The 17924-nt window shown below is 40.6% G+C and overlaps 1 protein-coding gene across 9 annotated transcripts in view; it reads right to left on the bottom strand.

The window, feature by feature from the left end:
* Window positions 1–17924, bottom strand: part of Dnah11 (dynein axonemal heavy chain 11) — a 328931-nt gene that overhangs the window by 168136 nt on the left and 142871 nt on the right. For 6 of the 9 annotated variants that reach the window (XM_031357847.1, XM_031357836.1, XM_031357835.1 and 3 more), the window contains 6 exons: window positions 13329–13467; window positions 9950–10042; window positions 8131–8325; window positions 6366–6443; window positions 3529–3661; window positions 811–938 (listed from right to left, as the gene is read on the bottom strand). In XM_031357847.1, coding sequence (XP_031213707.1) covers window positions 811–938; window positions 3529–3661; window positions 6366–6443; window positions 8131–8325; window positions 9950–10042; window positions 13329–13467 — 766 coding nt within the window. Of the gene's footprint in view, window positions 1–810; window positions 959–3528; window positions 3662–6365; window positions 6444–8130; window positions 8326–9949; window positions 10043–13328; window positions 13468–17924 lie in introns of those variants that run through there. The other 3 variants (XM_031357834.1, XM_031357840.1, XM_031357842.1) reach the window with 3 other exon arrangements.

Here is a 17924-nt window from a genome sequence, read left to right on the forward strand (position 1 = left end):
TTCATTGCTGGTGGGATTGCAAACTGATACAACCACTCTGGAAATCAGTTTGGTGGTTCCTCTGGAAAGTGGACAGAGTACTACTGGAGGACCCGGCTATACCACTCCTGGGCAGTTAGTGCTCTTAACTGCTGAGCCATCTCTTCAGCCATCCCCCTAATTTTTTAACCATAAGGAAAATATTATTCACCAAAACAGTGACTACATAAGAAATAGTGCATTGAGGGACACAGGAGGTCACAGACAGCGGTAGGTGAACATAGTGCATTGAGGGACACAGGAGGTCACAGACAGCAGCAGGTGAACATAGTGCATTGAGGGACACAGGAGGTCACAGCAGCAGGTGAACATAGTGCATTGAGGGACACAGGAGGTCACAGACAGCAGTAGGTGAGCATAGTGCATTGAGGGACACAGGAGGTCACAGATATCAGCAGGTGAACATAGTGCATTGAGGGACACAGGAGGTCACAGCAGCAGGTGAACATAGTGCATTGAGGGACACAGGAGGTCACAGACAGCAGTAGGTGAACATAGTGCATTGAGGGACACAGGAGGTCACAGCAGCAGGTGAGCATAGTGCATTGAGGGACACAGGAGGTCACAGACAGCAGTAAGTGAACATAGTGCATTGAGGGACACAGGAGGTCACAGACAGCAGCAGGTGAACATAGTACATTGGGGGACACAGGAGGTCACAGACAGCAGTAGGTGAACATGGTGCATTGAGGGACACAGGAGGTCACAGACAGCAGCAGGTGAACAGCCCCCAGATGGAGCACCAAGGAGAGGCCCTCCAGTGTCTTTCACCTTGTTATCATCCATGACTGTGTTCAGGGACTCGATCCATAGGGGGTCGATATCTCCGTCCAGGACAATCCAGGTTGGCCCGTCATGTGGGAGACTTGCCTGCTCTCTCAGAATGGACGAGAAGAGACCTGCAAAACAGGAGCAGGTGCTGCAAACACAATCAAGGGCTGCTTGTCTCTAAAACATGTTTCCCCTGGAAGCCCCTTTATGAGCTAAATAAAGGAAGTTGCTACCTCTTTCTCATGAGTGACATACAATGCCCACTGTCTGAGCTCTCTCAGGTGGGTTCCAGATTCAGTTAGTTCTATGATTTACTAACTGGCAAGCTCCACCTTCCAGGAGGAGGTCTTTACCCTTAACTGAGCTTTCCCACTTAACCTGTCAAGCACAGTAAAATGCCATCCTTGAAGACCCATTCTGAGATTTATAGATGGTAGTGAGCATAGACTGGAAATGTATAGTAAGACGTTATCCTTTTCCACATATATATGTTCAGTATCTATCTTAGACTACCTATCATATTTCACTTTTTCCATTTTTTTCTATTACATTACTGAAGATTTAAATTTTGAAAGCCCATGCTTCAAAGTGCTGTTCATCTTCTTCACAGCCATGAGAGTGATGCCAGTCTGCCATGGCGTGAGGTGTAGAGAAGTGTCTCATTTTCCATTCTTGTTTACAGTTTTCCCATATCTGACGCTGTGCACTCAGGGGCATTCCACAGGGGCTGGCTTCTCCAGCTCCAGCAAGACACACTAAGCAAACCTCTTTCAGTGGATCCATGGAGAATTCCTCCATGAACTCACAGAGACCCACAGCTGGGCTCAGGAGACAGAGGCAGGTAGATCTCTGTGAGTTCGAGGCCAGCCTGCTCTACAAAGTAAGTTCCTGGACAGCCAGGGCTGTTATACAGAGAAACTCTGTTTCAAAACAAAACAAAACAAAACAACAACAACAAAAAAACCCATTAAAAACAAAAAACAAACAGACAATCAAAAAACCAAAACCAAAACAAAGAAACAGCAGCTAGTAATATTGGCCACAACAAAAGCCAACAGCTTTTCTAAGGGTTCTCAATTTAAGCACCTTTCACATGTTTCCTGTATAAGGCTGATGATTTTGTCCCTGCCATGGTCCTTTATGAAAATCAGACCCTCAGTAGCAAAAAAGTTGCAAAACATGCCCATCAGGTCAGCAGAGACCTCAAGGTAAGCAGATAGAGAATATCATGCAACTCATACTTCAAGCAGGTCGCCTAAGTGGCATTTGACCAGGCATTTTACCATTGTGAGCAGAAGTGTGGATCCTAGGGAGCAGGGCCTGGATGTTGGGAGCATCCAGTGCCAAGATTTGGGTGAGAAGAGCTTGAGCAGCAGGAACTGGGAAGAGGAAAGGCAGTCAGAAGGGCTGAATGCAGGAAATGAGGCTAGATATGGATGGAGACCCAATCACCAGCCCCGTAGGCCATAGAAGAGTTGACTACTAAAGTAGCTAATGGACATACTGCAGTCTGAAAGCCAGGGAGTAGCAACCTGAAGCAGGCTCTGGTTCCTATATGGAAAACAAGGGACTGGGCCCCAGGAAGACTTGGATCAATGTGGCATCTGTGCGATACACTGACATTTAATAAACATATATATTTTCTTATTTTCCCTCCTCCTCTTTCCCCTGTTCTCATTAATGCCATCCTTTCTTTCCTTTACTCACAGGATCTGTCTCAGTTTGTAGCCCAAGCTTGCCTAGAACTCACTTGTAGTACAGGCTGGCCTTAAAGTAAATGATAACTCTTCTAAGTACTGGGATTATAGGACAGATCACCACACGTAACCAAAGATGGTGACTATATAGCATCTATTGTGGGTTTTTTTTTTCCGAGACAGGGTTTCTCTGTGTAGCCTTGGCTGTCCTGGAACTCACTCCATAGACCAGGCTGGCGTCAAACTCAGAACTCAGAAATCCGCCTGCCTCTGCCTCCCAAGTGCTAGGATTAAAGGCATGCGCCACCACCGCCCAGCTTATAGCAACTATTGTGAAGTCACTGGTAGTGAACACAGAGAGACAGGGTACTGAGGATTATACTAAGATTGGTACGCTTGTTAGAAATAGGAATTATAAAGGCTTTTAAGGAAAAGTGTGTGTTTATCTCTAAATATAGGTTGAGTACCCTTTACTCAAAAACATTGGGACTAGAAGTGTTTCTGATTTCAAACTCTGGGGAATTTCAGATTATTTGCATTGGATTCAGTGGCTGGACATTCCTAACCCAAAAATCAAACATCTCAAATATTCTGAACCCTTAAACTTATGCCTAAAATGTTTTCAATTCCAGAGTTTCCAGGCAGGAAGCATGACCCACTGCCTCCTGTGTCTGACAACTATGATACAGGCCTGGATATAGTCAACATCCTTCACACCTACGATTTAAATCACATCATTTAAATTCAGCCAATGTCTCATTCCAGGAACTTTAGAAATGGGACATTCACATTGACTTCTCCTGGTTTCCAAGGAGCCCTGCCATCACTGGTGTGGGTAAAATGCACAGCACTGAGCAGGAGACTGCCAGATGGAATCAAGCATTCCTCAAACCTTGCTTTCAGCAGGTCATTGTCATCATAGCATGCTGTCAATCTATGACTATGACTATGGCTTATAGTCTCTATATACATATATATATAGAGAGAGGGAGGGTTCAGTGCTTCAAAAGAGAGTACTTGCCATCTTTCCATTCTCGGGTAGCATGATGTATGAAACCAAAGAGTTCATCTGTTGTCACAGCCTTGGGGTTTAAGTCATTCCAAATGGGCTTCTGTTTTGTGTTAACATATGTTCTGTTCAGTGTTCTCAAAATCTGATAAAGCATAGACAAAAAACAATGTAAAGTTAGCCAAATGTACAGTGGAAAATAACAAATTCTCCTAACCTATCATGTGCTCCTGGATATCCTGCATCTAGAGCAATGCAAAAGCAGGAAAATTGTCTCTTTCCTCATCTTGTAAAATTCAATGCCATGATGCTTAGGGTGAGAGGATCAGCTCACCTGATTCACAGAGGCATTCAGACTAGAGAAAGCTGCCTCATCAGTTAAATCTTTAGCTATGTACACAGAGTGTTTGAGAGTTTAAGTTTGAGATCTGTATATACAAAGTGAGTTTGAGTTCTGTATATAGAGAGTGAGTTTGAGATCTGCATGTACACTGAGTGAGTTTGAGATCTTTAACTATGCATACAGTGTATAAAGTGTATGAGAATTCCTGTGTATGAGGTCACTCTGTTAGTATTTTGTAGCCCAACTCAGAATTGCTTGGAGGCTATCACCATGACTGCTGAGGCCCTCCCAGAACTTCTCACTCAGTAGACAGAGGGAGGACCTGTAGTGTAATGTGCATTTCTAAGACTTCAGGATGACAATGCTTACCTAGACAGTCTTCAAGACCCACAGACACAGCAGTGAGTTTACCTTCACAAGATGTGGTCTTGAATTGGAGAAACGAGAGCTGTGCTACTGGGCATCTAGCAGGCAGAGGCTAGGGGTAGTGTATAGTGTCACTGGTGCTTGGAGGCTAGAGGAAGGTGACCTTAGAATTGGGACTCACTAGGCATGTTATCTATTTAAATGACCCAAATATCTGCCCTGGTTTTCCTTGAAAGCCAAGGTTGTTGTTTTTGATGTGTATCACTAATCCTAGGAATTGTAAAGGGCTCATTTTAAAAAGTACCAACTACTTTAGGGTGATGAGTGGGTAAATAACATGGTCCTGCTCACATCAGCCTAAGCATGTGTTGACTAGGTGAAGAGTAAAGGAAGAAATGAAATACCTCAGGAATACGCAGCTTATATTTTTGGAAACCATTAATCTCCCAGAAATTTCAGAATTTAATTTTATCCTTCCATGAACCATGGCCTACATCTGAAAAACTTATACTAACAAAGTAATTATAGGTCTATCAGTAATCTACTTTAATATTGCAATGATTACATTTTTCACTAGAAAAAAATCTCCAACAGAGCCTCCCTGGGCAATTGTTTCCTTTTGGGTTCAGCTCTGAGGACTGGCAAGTGCTGTGTGCAGCCATGCTCCAGAACTCATATGCCATTCTGATTATTTTTAGTTGTTGGCTACCAAGTGTGTTTACACCCAAGCATCCTGAATGGGAAGGCACACAGCTCTGCAAATACCGTCTGCCAACCAAGAAAATAAGAGTGCTGCCAGGACAGTCAGGAAGGCCAAACAGAAGCAAGCAGTGAACTAAAAATGGGGCTTAATAATACCTAGAGCTTCCCATCACAGCAGAGAAAACCACACAATGCACAACCCAGCACACAATAGGGACCTCAGAAATGTGGGTGTTGCTGTCTCTTTTCTTTTCAAGCTTTGTTTTGAGGCCAAGGAAGGCTTAATCTCTAAAGGAGTAATGAAGGAAAATATTGTCACTTATTTTCTTAATGGTATGGGAAGGAGACTTTATGATGGCCCCAGAGAAGCAAGAAAGTAGTTTTGATAAAGGTAGGCAGGGCTCATCAAATCCTGAAAGCTAGGTGGCTTGCTTGCTCTGAACACTCTCATCCTTGGTGAAAGAGGCCAGGTGTGAGCATTAGGTGCAAATCTGAATATGTTGGCAGAATTCTCCTTGCCTTGTGTGGAAAGCCTAGTCTCTGGATGAGCCTATTATTCCTCTATTCCCCCTTCTCTGTCTGTGTTTGTCTGTCTCTGTTTCTCTCACTCTCTCTCTGTCTCTGTCTTTCTCTTTCTCTCTATGTGAATGACATAGTGTTTTTGTATGTGTGGTATGATGTAGTGTAGTGTGTATGTATTATGTGTGTGGTGTGTGGTATGGTGTGTGGTATGGTATGTGGTTTAGTGTATGTGGAGTGGGGTGTGTGTGTGTGTGGTGTATAGTATGGTATGGTATGGTATGGTATGGTATGGTATGTGCTGTAGTGTGTGTGTGTGTGGTGTGTGTGATGTGTGTGATGTGGTATGTGTATTATTTGTGTGTGGTGTGTGAGTGGTGTGGTCTATATGGGTGTATGTGTGGTCTGGTGTGTGTGATATGTATGGTGGTGTGTTGTATATGTATGGTGTATATGTGGTATGTGTACATATGTGGTATGTGTGGTATGGTATGTGGCATGGTGTATTTGTGGTTTGTGTGTGTGTGATATACTGCATGGTGTGGTGTGGTCTGTATGTGTGTATGTGACATGTGTAGTATTGTGTGTGTGTTGTATATGTATAGTGTGTATGTGTATGTGGTGTGTGTGGTGTGGTATGTGGCATGGTGAGCATACATGGTGTGGTATGGTGTGTGTGTGTGTGTGTGTGTGTGTGTGTGTCTGTATGTATGAAATGAAGCATGCAAACAATGTTCTATTTCACCTTCACTCGGTATGAAAGGAACAGTGTCACATGATCAAACGGCAGCAGTGGATTTCAGACTCTAGGTCAACATTATTGTAGCTTTACCGAAGGGACCCCCTAAGCAATACTGAAAATTGTGCCCTCCAGAAAAGATTCCTCAAAAGTTAAAAGATATAACATGATTTCTCCTACCTTACTCTTTCCTGTGCCTGCATTTCCAACCACAAAGACAGAGTGTCGCACAGCCAGCAGCTCCTCAAGCTGGACAACCTGCACACAGACAGTTGTCACTCAGGCCCTTTCATAACTGAGTGATCAAAAGACAGCTCATTCACTTTAGCTCTCTCTTACAACCCTACTCTGATCCAAGGTCATATGGGAAAACAGACTAAGTCCACAGCACAGCTTCTTGGAGATTTCCCACATAAAAAGCAGACATTAAAGTAATATAAAGTCATCAACATTATCACCACCATTACTGCCATTGTCATTGTTATCATAACCACTGTCATTGTCATCATCATCACTAAGGTCATCGTTATCATCACCATCATTATCATCATTATCACTGTCTTGTCACCATTATCATCATCATCATTGTCATCTCCATCATCATTGTCACTGTTATTATCACCATTGGCATGATTTCTGTTACCATTATTATCATCTCCATTGTCATCATCATCACTGCCTTCATTGTCATCACCATCATCATTGTCATTGTCACCACCACAGTCATTGTCATTATCACCGACATCATCATCATCTTCATCGTCAATCTCATCATCATCACTGTTGTCATGGCCATCGTCACTGTCATCATCATCATCACCATCACCACCATTGTTCTTGTCATCATCATCTCTATCATCATTATCATCATCACCACCATTGTCATTGTCATCATCACTATTGTCATGGCCATAATTATTACCATTGTCATTGTTATCATCTCTATCATCATTGTCATTGTTGTCATCATGATCACCATTATCATCACCATCATATTGTTATCATCACCATCATTGTCATCACCACCGTCATCGTCAACATCATCATCATCATCACTATAATCATTAGCATCATCCGCACCACTTGTGCAGCATACATATGTGTGTACGTGTGGAGGCCCTAGGTTAATGCTGAATGTCCTGCTCTCTTATTCTCTACCTTACAGTCTAGAGAACAATGAGGTGCCTCAATCTCTCTGTCTCTAAACTAAGTAAGAAGGCCATCCAGCTGCACATGGCTTCATATGGATTAGGAAGTTCAAATCCAGGTTCTCCTGTTCTCATGCCTGTGCAGCAAGCCCTCTCACTCACTGTGACATCTCCCCAGCCCCTATTCCATAACTTTATACAATACTTGATGTATAATAGGGGAGTTATTTATAAAATCAATGACTCTTTTACAGAGTTTTGAGTGGAAATGATGTATAGCAATCACTGCCTACAAGGAAGTGATGGTGCACATCACATAAACTATCTGAAACACAGACTTTTCATGCATTGTTGATCATGTATTCACTGACTCCAGTGCAGTCTTGCCTGGGAACAGCTTTATAGGAGTCAGACATTGCCCTCCTCAGAGCTGACATGCCTCCCCCAACAAGAATACCTGATGATTTTGCTTTCATTATCCATGGATTGGAGAAGAAAGAATACAATACAATTTTAGCACATGTTACCCAGAAGTTTTATAATTAGCTAAAAGTATGGTTACATTTAGAGTCATGACAGTCATTTCTATGTTTTTAAGTCCTCTGTGACAGAGACTAGGTTTCAAAGCATTTACTTAGATGTTCCTTAGGTGAGTTATCCTATAAGATGCTTGAAAGTATTTAATAAGATCATATTAATAAGATCATATTAAAGCCATGTAATATAGTTAGTGCTTTGGGGATAAATACCACATAGGAAGTTACTACCACCTGCCATCAACAGTGATATGTCTTTACTTTGAGGATGAAGGTCTCCTCAGGCTGCAGGCGGAGTTCCAGGGTAGACTGCTTGACCATCTGTTCAAAGTGTGGTTTCCTCTGCCGAGGCACATCCAGGGCTGGAAACAGGTCACTAACCAGGCCCAGGAACACGGGGACATCATCAGTTACAATTTTAGGCAAATTGAAGTCTCTCAATGCTCTCATGAGCACCTAGGAAAACAGACAGAAGATTTCGAATCTAAAGGCAACACAGTGAATTTCAAACACTATAAGTAAGGATTTAAAAAATCTTCTTAATCACAAATAAATGATTGATATTTGAGAGATGCCTAACCAGATTTAAGCTTTACATAATATATACTGTATTGAAGTATCATATGTTAATATATGTATATGTATAATTTTATGTTGTGTACCATCTAAAATCAAGTGTAACTTTTCGAAGTCTAATAAATACCTATTGAGCTAACACACATTTTTAAAAGGATTTGTTTTTATTTATCATGTATTTGTGTGTGTGTGTGTGTGTGTGTGTGTGTGTGTCTGTGTGTGTGTGTCTGTCTGTCTGTCTGTCTGCCTGTCTCCACAGAAGTCAGAAAACCCTGGAGCTGGAGATACAGGCATATGTGAGCTACCCAATCTGGGTAATAGAAACCAAACTCAGGTCCTCTAGAAGAGCAAAATATGCTCATAACCACTGAGTTATCTCTCCAGGCCTACAACAACACACTCTCAACCTTCACATCTAAATGTGATATAAGAACACTGTTCTCTGTCCACAGGGAGACAAACACTTTCAGGTTAGTGGAACATGCAAGGTGAGCACACATGGGCCTCAGAATAAGATGAGCCATGAGGCTGCTTCTTCCCTGAGAGCTGTTCGTGCTCTTCAGAACACCTCAGCACCCATCTCTTGCCAAGTTCTAGGTCGAACCAGTCTATCAGATCACAGTGCTTGAAGCTCTCTGCAACTGCAGGATCATAAATACAAACACTTTTAATTTGGGCTTTCATTTTACACTGGCCAGAAACTAAAGTGTGTGTTAGGCTTTAACATCAGAGTAAGTTATACAGAGAGCTACACATTCCACCTTCACTCACCACTGGGCAAAATAATGGAGTGAAGAAAATGTTGGCTAACCCTGAGCAGAGACCAAGAAGAGAAATATCAGCAAATTTAAGACAAATAGTGTCCCTTACCCAAAAAAAAAAAAAAAAAAAAAAAAAATTCTAGATAGATCTAGTTTTACCCTGCATTCCCTGCATTTCCAGATACATTATATGCATACTTGCATAGTTCTGCTATCTTGTCTCTTGTTTCTTCCTAAGCAAAGAGAATGTCTGCTGTGCTGTCATCATTGCAGTCTCTGGAGGAGAGCAGAACTCTTCCTAGTGTCCTCACAACTGCTGTGCATCTCACAAAATCAACCATTCCTCTTGAAGCCCACCCTGAGCAGTGGGTATTCTGTGCCCCACTGGATTGACCTAAGCTCACTAGCTTTTCAGGATGAATATCCCAACTTTATTAATTGGGGTTCTTACACATCTCTCAAAGTAGATCAAACAGTGATGACTAAAATATTCTATTAGAGCTGTCAAAATACTTTTTGTGGTTGATATCTCAAAAGCACTCATATAAAAATCACGTTTTCCTTTCCCAGTTCCCCATATCTGTAGTCAGGAACACTTGTGACCACTTACAAGAAATGCCAACCCTTAAAATATCCTGCATTAAGGATAAATGTTTTAATAGATAGGGTCATGTGTGCCTTCCGCCTGTCTGAAGCCATTTAGCTACTCACTCTGCAACATCGTTTAGCACTCATTGCAGTACCTGATCTTCAGGTCTATTTTTATCTCCTCGTTTCAGGGAGCCAGCTACCACCAAGACAGACTTAATAGCACGAAGTCCCCAGTCATAATGATCCTAAAAATAAAAGCACAGGCACGTCTTTCTCAGACACTGAATGAGATCTTCATTCCAGAAGTAAAAGCTGGAAACCAAAAGAGTTCAGATAGACACATTTTTTTTTAAGATTTACAATAATTAATTCTGGAAGCAAAATAATTTTATAGATCTTGTCTGTGGGGTGTGTGTCTGCCTTCCTTCAGCCATTTTCTAGACTCTTTCTGTAGTATTTCACTGCAGCTTTTGCTCAAGCCCCTATCTCCCACCTCAGCTTCTCTTCAATCAAACAGAAGGCTCAAACCTGGACTGGTCCTAGGTTCCCTTCCCTTTATACACCAACCTCTATACATATACCTCTTACCTTTATTATTCACATCCCAGCCATTTATATCTAATCACCTATTCTTTCAGTTGCTTAGAAAACTCTGCCCTAGTGCGGACATTAAATACAATAAAAAATACAAAATTCTATTATGAGCCAGCATTTCCCCGAGACATGGACATCATTCTCAATGAATCCCACTGGCCCTGCACTCCTGGAAGAGTGGAGGTAGTTTCTGTCTATTTCAGTCTGCGGAGTTCCTGGGTCTGGCTTATAGCAAGGTGCTCAGTGAACATATATTCCATGAGCTGAATTCAAAAGTGACTGACTATATCTGAAACAGAGTCTCACTATGGATCCCTGGCTATCCTGAAATTTTCTACAGAGACCAGGCTGGGCTTTGAACTCATAGAGATAGTGCCTCTGCTGGGATTAAACATGTGTACTACTAGTCTTGGCCCCCAAAACAACTGATTTGGAGTGGCTGACATTCTCCTTTTTGTCCCCCTACCCACCATCCTCACAGTAACAATTCTTCCAAATGTTTCGCTGTGCCTACAGGCAGGTCACCTGTCCTCCAAGCCTTAGCAGCAGCAGCAGCTATAGAGAGGCAGACAGGGTGGCCATCTACTTTACAGATGGATGTGGGGGTGAAGTTGTTCATGTGGGAACGAATGCTTTGTGAACACAGAAATGATAAATACATGAATATGCCATTTCATCCATTTGTGGACAATAAAACCAAATTAGGTCTTGGCTGTCATTTCTGTTGGTAATAAAGGCAGATAAGAATGGAATTAAGACACCCATGTGTCATGCCGATAATAAGGGTAAAGGGTGCACAGAGAACATTTTCGTTCAGGTGTGTACCTTGGGAGTTTAAGGGTACAAATACCTGGATGGACTCATGAAGAGTCTCAGCAGGAAAATGATTTTTTTTATTACCAGTCATGGTAGAGATCACCTGGAAGTCACAAGTACAAAAGCAGACTAGGACTCAAGAAGGAAGCTAAAAGCAAGACCCGCCAGGTCTGCAGGGCACAGAGGCTGACTGGGTTGTGGCCAAGCCCTTGCAGAAGTGATGCTAAAGGAGAGGATGCAGAAGCTATAGATTCTGTTCCTACAGAACCCTTAATATTGAAATGTTGTGATGACTACTGAATCCTCGCTGCTTTCCCTGCTTTATCCAATAAATTCTGATCCTAGAAAACTATTCCTGTATTTCTACTCTCTTCCAACTGTTTTACTCCTTTGTTCAGAACATTTCTGACTCTTCACATTCCTCTCCACTCTCAGAAATGTCTCTGAATTGTGCTTGTAACTCAGCTCTCCTTTCTTGCCAGGTTTCCTGTTTTCATGCACTCAGTACAAGAACTCTTCTCTTCCTGCCTGATGCCTCTAGCACCCTACCTTCCTCTTGAATTTGGCTCCAAGTGTCCTAGATAAAGTTAGGATAAGCTCAGCTCCTACCACTGTCAGCTCGAGACTTGGTTATTTCATGAACTTCCACACCCATCAACAGGACTATAACTACCCAACTGGTAATCTTGAGGTGATCTTAAAATACAGTATATGTAGCTGTGTGAGGAGATTTAAAAACACAACAAATGTAGCTGGTTGAGGCAGCATAAACCTGCAATCCCAGTTCTCAGGAGACTGAAGAAGGAGGATTTCCAGGAGTCTGCGGCTAGCATGGGCTGGGTAAGACATTATCTCAAAACAAAACAAAACAGAAAAAATGCTACCTAGTCCATAAAAACACAGGCCTCTTCCTCCTTGAGACTTCTGATGATCTTTTCCTTCTCTACTTTCTTCCAATTTTTACTTCATGCAATTGAACCTCCAAGTTCTTTACACTAAAATGGACTGTCTGTTTCATCCGGTTTGTCTCTTACACTCTGTCACTGACATCAACAAACATACTACCTGGCTACAGTAGATGGTCTCATTAGATGTTCACAATATTACTGCACTAATGGAAATGTTCAAAATTTCATTTTTCATGGGAAGTGGATTTTTTAATTATAATTTTAATTATAAAATTTAAATGGAATTTTGAAGGGGATTTTAGATTATAAAAGACAATAAAAATACCAATAACCTTAATCCTCAGAGACAACTGTCAAAAATTATATGTTTCCAGTCATTTTGTGTAGAGAAAAATGCATCAACAGCTGAGGTCACACCCAGTGAAGCTGCTTTTGTACATGGCACTGTGAAACAGTGCTTCCCCCGTTACTAAACATTACACCTTCCTTCCCAAATGCCTACCCTTGAAACGACAGGATGTCCTTATCTCTCAGGTTCCATATCTCACTCTGACAGTGGGCAAGTTAAGATAAATACACTGGATAGCACAAGTATCTACAGTTAACAGCCCTGTTACATAACAGCTACAAACTAATGTCACAGGGAATTAGTGAGACATCACAAAAAGTCCAAAGCCCAACAGGAAACTAAATTTAAGAAGGCTGAAACAGACACACACTTGTTTGCGGCACATCAGTAACTGCCAGAAGCACAGTAAAGAAGACTAGAGACATGACTGATAAACAAAGCCCCACACAGTTTCAAGTAAGGGATTAGGGATTAGCGACTGATGAGAAAAGCCAACATTTCTAGAATCTTTTGCAGAATCAACTCCACTCACCTTGTGACCCCTTCTGCCTTTTCCACCACAAGAAAGAAAGGCAGCATGAAGTCTCCTCTATAACTATAGCATCAGTGATGCTCAGAGAGAATCCCATAACACGCTGATAAGAAGCCATATGGAGTGTAAGTAAGATAAGCACACTAAAATGTCTGAAATTTAATTTCAGGAAAAAGTAAGATTTGGAAAGCATGTAATTTGAAAATTCCATAGAAAATATGAAATCCTTGAAAATGTCTGTGTCATTTGAATGCTAAGTTATTCAATGTTCATGATTTAAAACATCTATTTTAATGTGATATAAAACCAAATAATAAGCAAAGACTTCTCACCTGCTTGGACAGCAGCTCTTCACAGAGCATGTACAAGGAAATGAACTTCCGGGCCAATGAGCGGGCATCCACAAACCCTTCCGCCACCAACATGATTTCACAGATCAGCTCGGTGTCTGGGGCCACCATGGCACAAGGTCTACAGTATAAATATGAGCTCTCATTTTAAATGTTACGGTAAGGTCATACATGTGTATTGCCTCAATCAGGTGATTAGTCTGTACCAACATTCTCACTCTCACTATTCCTACGCAGGTCATAATGGCCTCTGTCAATCACCACTAATAAAACCCTTCAGTTCAACTAAAACCCTTCCGCTGGACACCAGGGAGATGATGAGACAGAAGAAATGGTAGACACCTCGGATGGGGGCGGGTGATAAGTTTATAGAAAATGCAGAGTTACAATACATTAACTTCCCTCCGAGTTGGTGGGGCTTGGTCTTCGCTTGTTTGGCAGAGCTGGAGATTTAAGTCAGAGCTTCAGCCACACTGAGCCTTGCTCTACTTCGCAGTTACCCCAGGCTCTTAACATCATGTTTACGACCTCACTAGAATGGCAGGCACAGTAATATTGAAGTGTTCTAGTAAAGGTAAAACAGACACAGCACCCATTGATCTATGGAGAATAGTACCTCACTCCGTGGTTGGTTTCAATAACCACCAGGAATACAACCTCCAAGGCAGAAGTATCAGTACAAAGGCAATGAGGGAGTTGTGAGTTTTATTCTGATTTATTAATAAAATGTGATGTATCTTAGTTTTCAAAGCTAGTTGTGCTTAATGGGCAGCTCAAAGAGTTCATGAATTCCTGACTGTCACCTTCAAAAGTGTACAAGAGGAGTTGAGGGATATTCTAGCAGAGCCCCAGGTTGGGCCCAGTGTCCATGTGGCTCACAAGATCAATAACTCTAGTTCTAGGGGATCCAGTGCAGGTTTCTGTGGGCACCAGTCATGCACATGGTACACTTCTATACATGCAGGCAGAATATTCATACACTTAAAATAAAAAAGTAAGCGAAATCCTAAATACATTAAAATATTTTGAGGGTATACAAATTATCTCTTGCACAGTGCTACAATGGTCCACCAAGAGGGGCTTTTCAGATGAAAATTTAGAAACATGTAGCTTCAATTTCCTCTTTATGTGCAGCGGGGGGTGGGGAGTTGTTCAAAAAGTTCCCACTTAGAGACTGGAGTCAGAAATAGCCAGACCTGAAAACTTTCCACTGAAACCTGGTACAGATGGACCACAGGCAAATGAATAAACAAGCAGCATGCTTTAGATTGTAAGACTCTGCACCTCAAAACAATTACCTGTTCTGTGAGTACAGTTAAGTGCTACTTCACACACATTTGACTTTTTCACCCTGGACACTCCCCATGGGTCTTTGTGCTTAGGGGACTGAAGCCTTGATCTAACCTGACCTCTGGATTATTTTTCATATTTATTATTCATTATGAAATGGAAGAATAGAAAGCAGAGAAAAGTGTTGCCATATTATCTGTCATTACATCAGAGTACACAATAAGTACAACTTTTTAGTTAGTGTACAAAACAATAGGTTTAACTGTAACATTTTCATGCACACACATCTTTGTATGTCATTCACTCAGTCTCCCACCACTCTCTCCAGCCCCTCCTCCCAAACACGACCTGCTTTCATGTCTTCTAATATTTACAAATATTTAAATCTACATCCTGCAGATAAGAAAACATACACAATGTTCTGTCTTTCTCCTCCTTTTCCACCATTTTCTCTTGGTCCCTCCCTTCTCCTTCCTGTAGAATATGATCTATCTTTTATGTGCTAGGACCTGCCCCCTGGGCCCAACGCATGCTAAGCACCATACTTAGAATACCAAGCCACATTCTGCAGCCTGCAAACACTAGCATTTACTGTGCATTTAGTTCCTACCACACAGGGTGCTAACATCCTGTCTCCTTTCACTTAACTTTAACAAAAGGTAAGGATTTTTCATGTCTGCCTTTATAGAGGCACAAGCTGATGGGTATTTCTGGAAGTTTCAAAATGTACTGTAGGGCACATTGTTCTTGGTAAGGGGGGAAATTTAGAGACAATTAGAGCCAAGCTTCAAAATATTCCTGACACCATGACTAGCATCAAAATATAAATGATGCTGCAGGTAGTTTATCAAATGAAGTTTATGAAATGTCAAAGAGATTTAAAACTTTACAGCCCAAGTGAAAAAAGCCCATGAGGTAAATTGTGTTGGAAACATGGAAACACCACACAGACAAGTGTGTTCTGCAGCTATTACATTCACTGCTAGGGTGGCACTATGTTATGGCTGAAGAAAATGAGCAGGCCATGCTAGAGGAGGCTGTTATTATGAAGAGGAGAAGCATTCAAGATAACATGTTAGCAGATGTGATGAAGATTAGGGAACAGAATTAAATACTCATTCTGTATGACCTACTGAAGTTTTCATTTTGTGAATGACATTTTAGAAGTGACAGCATAAAATTAGAATAAAATATAAAAGGATTGTGATTGAATATAAAAATGGATAGATAAACATACTTTAGGCTTAAAAGAATTAGAGGAATTTGCACTAAAAACTATAAATATTCTTATAGTGTATATAAAGAGACATTTAATTCTTTTGAAGGCATGCTAAGTAGTTAAAAGACGTGCTGTTGATCCTAAAGACCTCCTGAAAATAAACTGTTAAGCCATTAGATTATCCTCAGGGACCAAGAGGAGGTTGAGCAACACAAATTGTTGCTACCATGTGTGAAGTTCAGGGTGTCCTTACAGATAATACCAGGAACAATGCATGCTAAAACATTCGCTAATCCAGACAACAGGATATATTCCATAAAAGATGTAGACCATCAAAACTAATGCAAAGAGAAAGAAAATCTCAAAACTTCCTATCTATTAAAGAAATTCATTACTGAAAAAATTCACATGAAGAAAAATATTGGTCCAGAAACCTTCACTGATTAATTCTATCAAATACTTTAGCAATGAATAATACCGGTCCCATGCAAAGTCTTAGAAGCAAGACACATGATAGCAGCATTTCTCTGATGCAAAAATCAAATGGGTTACACAGAAAACACTACAGACCAATATGCTCTGTAGTAAAGACTTTTTAAAATATCTAATCAAATCACAACATATTGTATTCAGCAAATATGTAAAAACAAGGCCCCCTTTTATCCCAAGAATATAATATTGAAGAGCTACTTATTATCAGAAAGACAATTGATATAGTTTAGTAAATTGACAGAATAACAGAAAACATTTAAAAAGCTGTAAACAAAAAATCTGCTGAGGAAAATACAGTTGAAAAGTTTCCAGGCTTTGGCTAAGTAAGCCTCTTTAACTAGAATATTTAAAAAAACAAGACAATTGATAAATTATATTTTATGATATTTAAAACTTTTATCATTGATGGGCATCATCAAAATTGCAAAATGGAAAGCCACATAATAAGAGAAAAATTACGTACTGTTTGTTATCTAATAAAGAAACTGTATACTCAATACGGCATTACACACATACACACACACACACACACACATATACACACACACACACACACACACACACACACATATACTACAAAACTCTCTTTCTCTCTCTGGGAATGGCCAATAAACACATGAAAAATTACTCAAGACCATGAGCCTTAACAGAAATATTAAAGTAAATTCATAATGACACACTACAATGGCTCAATTAAATCAAGTAAAACTTACCAACTAATATCATAATGTCAGCATTGCTAACAATGTTAGATATTTAACAACATAAAACAATGGAATTTTCACTAATGGTGAAAGTATAAAAAGAGTCAATGGTCTTTGCAATGTTACATATTATTTCTAAGTAAAACATGCATTTGCCATATGACCAACCTTAGATATACCCCTAGAAGAGACAAAAACATGTTCATGCAGAGATTTTCATCATGTTCATAGCATCTTTATTCACAAAAGCTACAGAATGGAATCACGGCAAAGTCCACGACTGGTGAATGGATAAAGGACATGCAGTATTACAGTAGAATACTCAACGATTAAAGGAACTGATTCCTGGTCAGCCCAGAAGCTTGGACCAATCTCAGAACCAAAACATTTAGATAACGATGCCTGAGAGCAGGAAGGAAACTGTAGACTTACCATACCCAAACTCCCCTTCTGCCTTAGGGAATTATACATGATCCTGGTCTACAGGTCTATAGAACAAGTGTATACATCAACTATTCACTGATGGTAAGTAATAAGGAAACCAACATTAAAGCAATTCTTTGGTATTCATAGAACAATTTATTAAAAATGAAAGCTGATTCACGTACTATTAAAATATATGAACTTATTTTTACATGTGAGTACACAGTTGAATGTGGAACATATGTCAATGCGTGTAGAGGCCAAAACAAAACAAAACAAAAAACAAACAAAAAAACCCTCTGTCATTCCTGAGGCACTATTCATACCCCTCCCCTGTTTGTCTTTTACAGTCATGGTGGGTGACTAGCCAAGTTAGGTTAGGCTAGCTAACTAGCAACCCCCAGGATCCAAAATCAAAATAAAACATGATCCAAACATTTTAAAATATGT

This window comes from Mastomys coucha, unplaced genomic scaffold (genome assembly GCF_008632895.1).
Source record: "Mastomys coucha isolate ucsf_1 unplaced genomic scaffold, UCSF_Mcou_1 pScaffold6, whole genome shotgun sequence".
Lineage (NCBI taxonomy): Eukaryota > Metazoa > Chordata > Mammalia > Rodentia > Muridae > Mastomys > Mastomys coucha.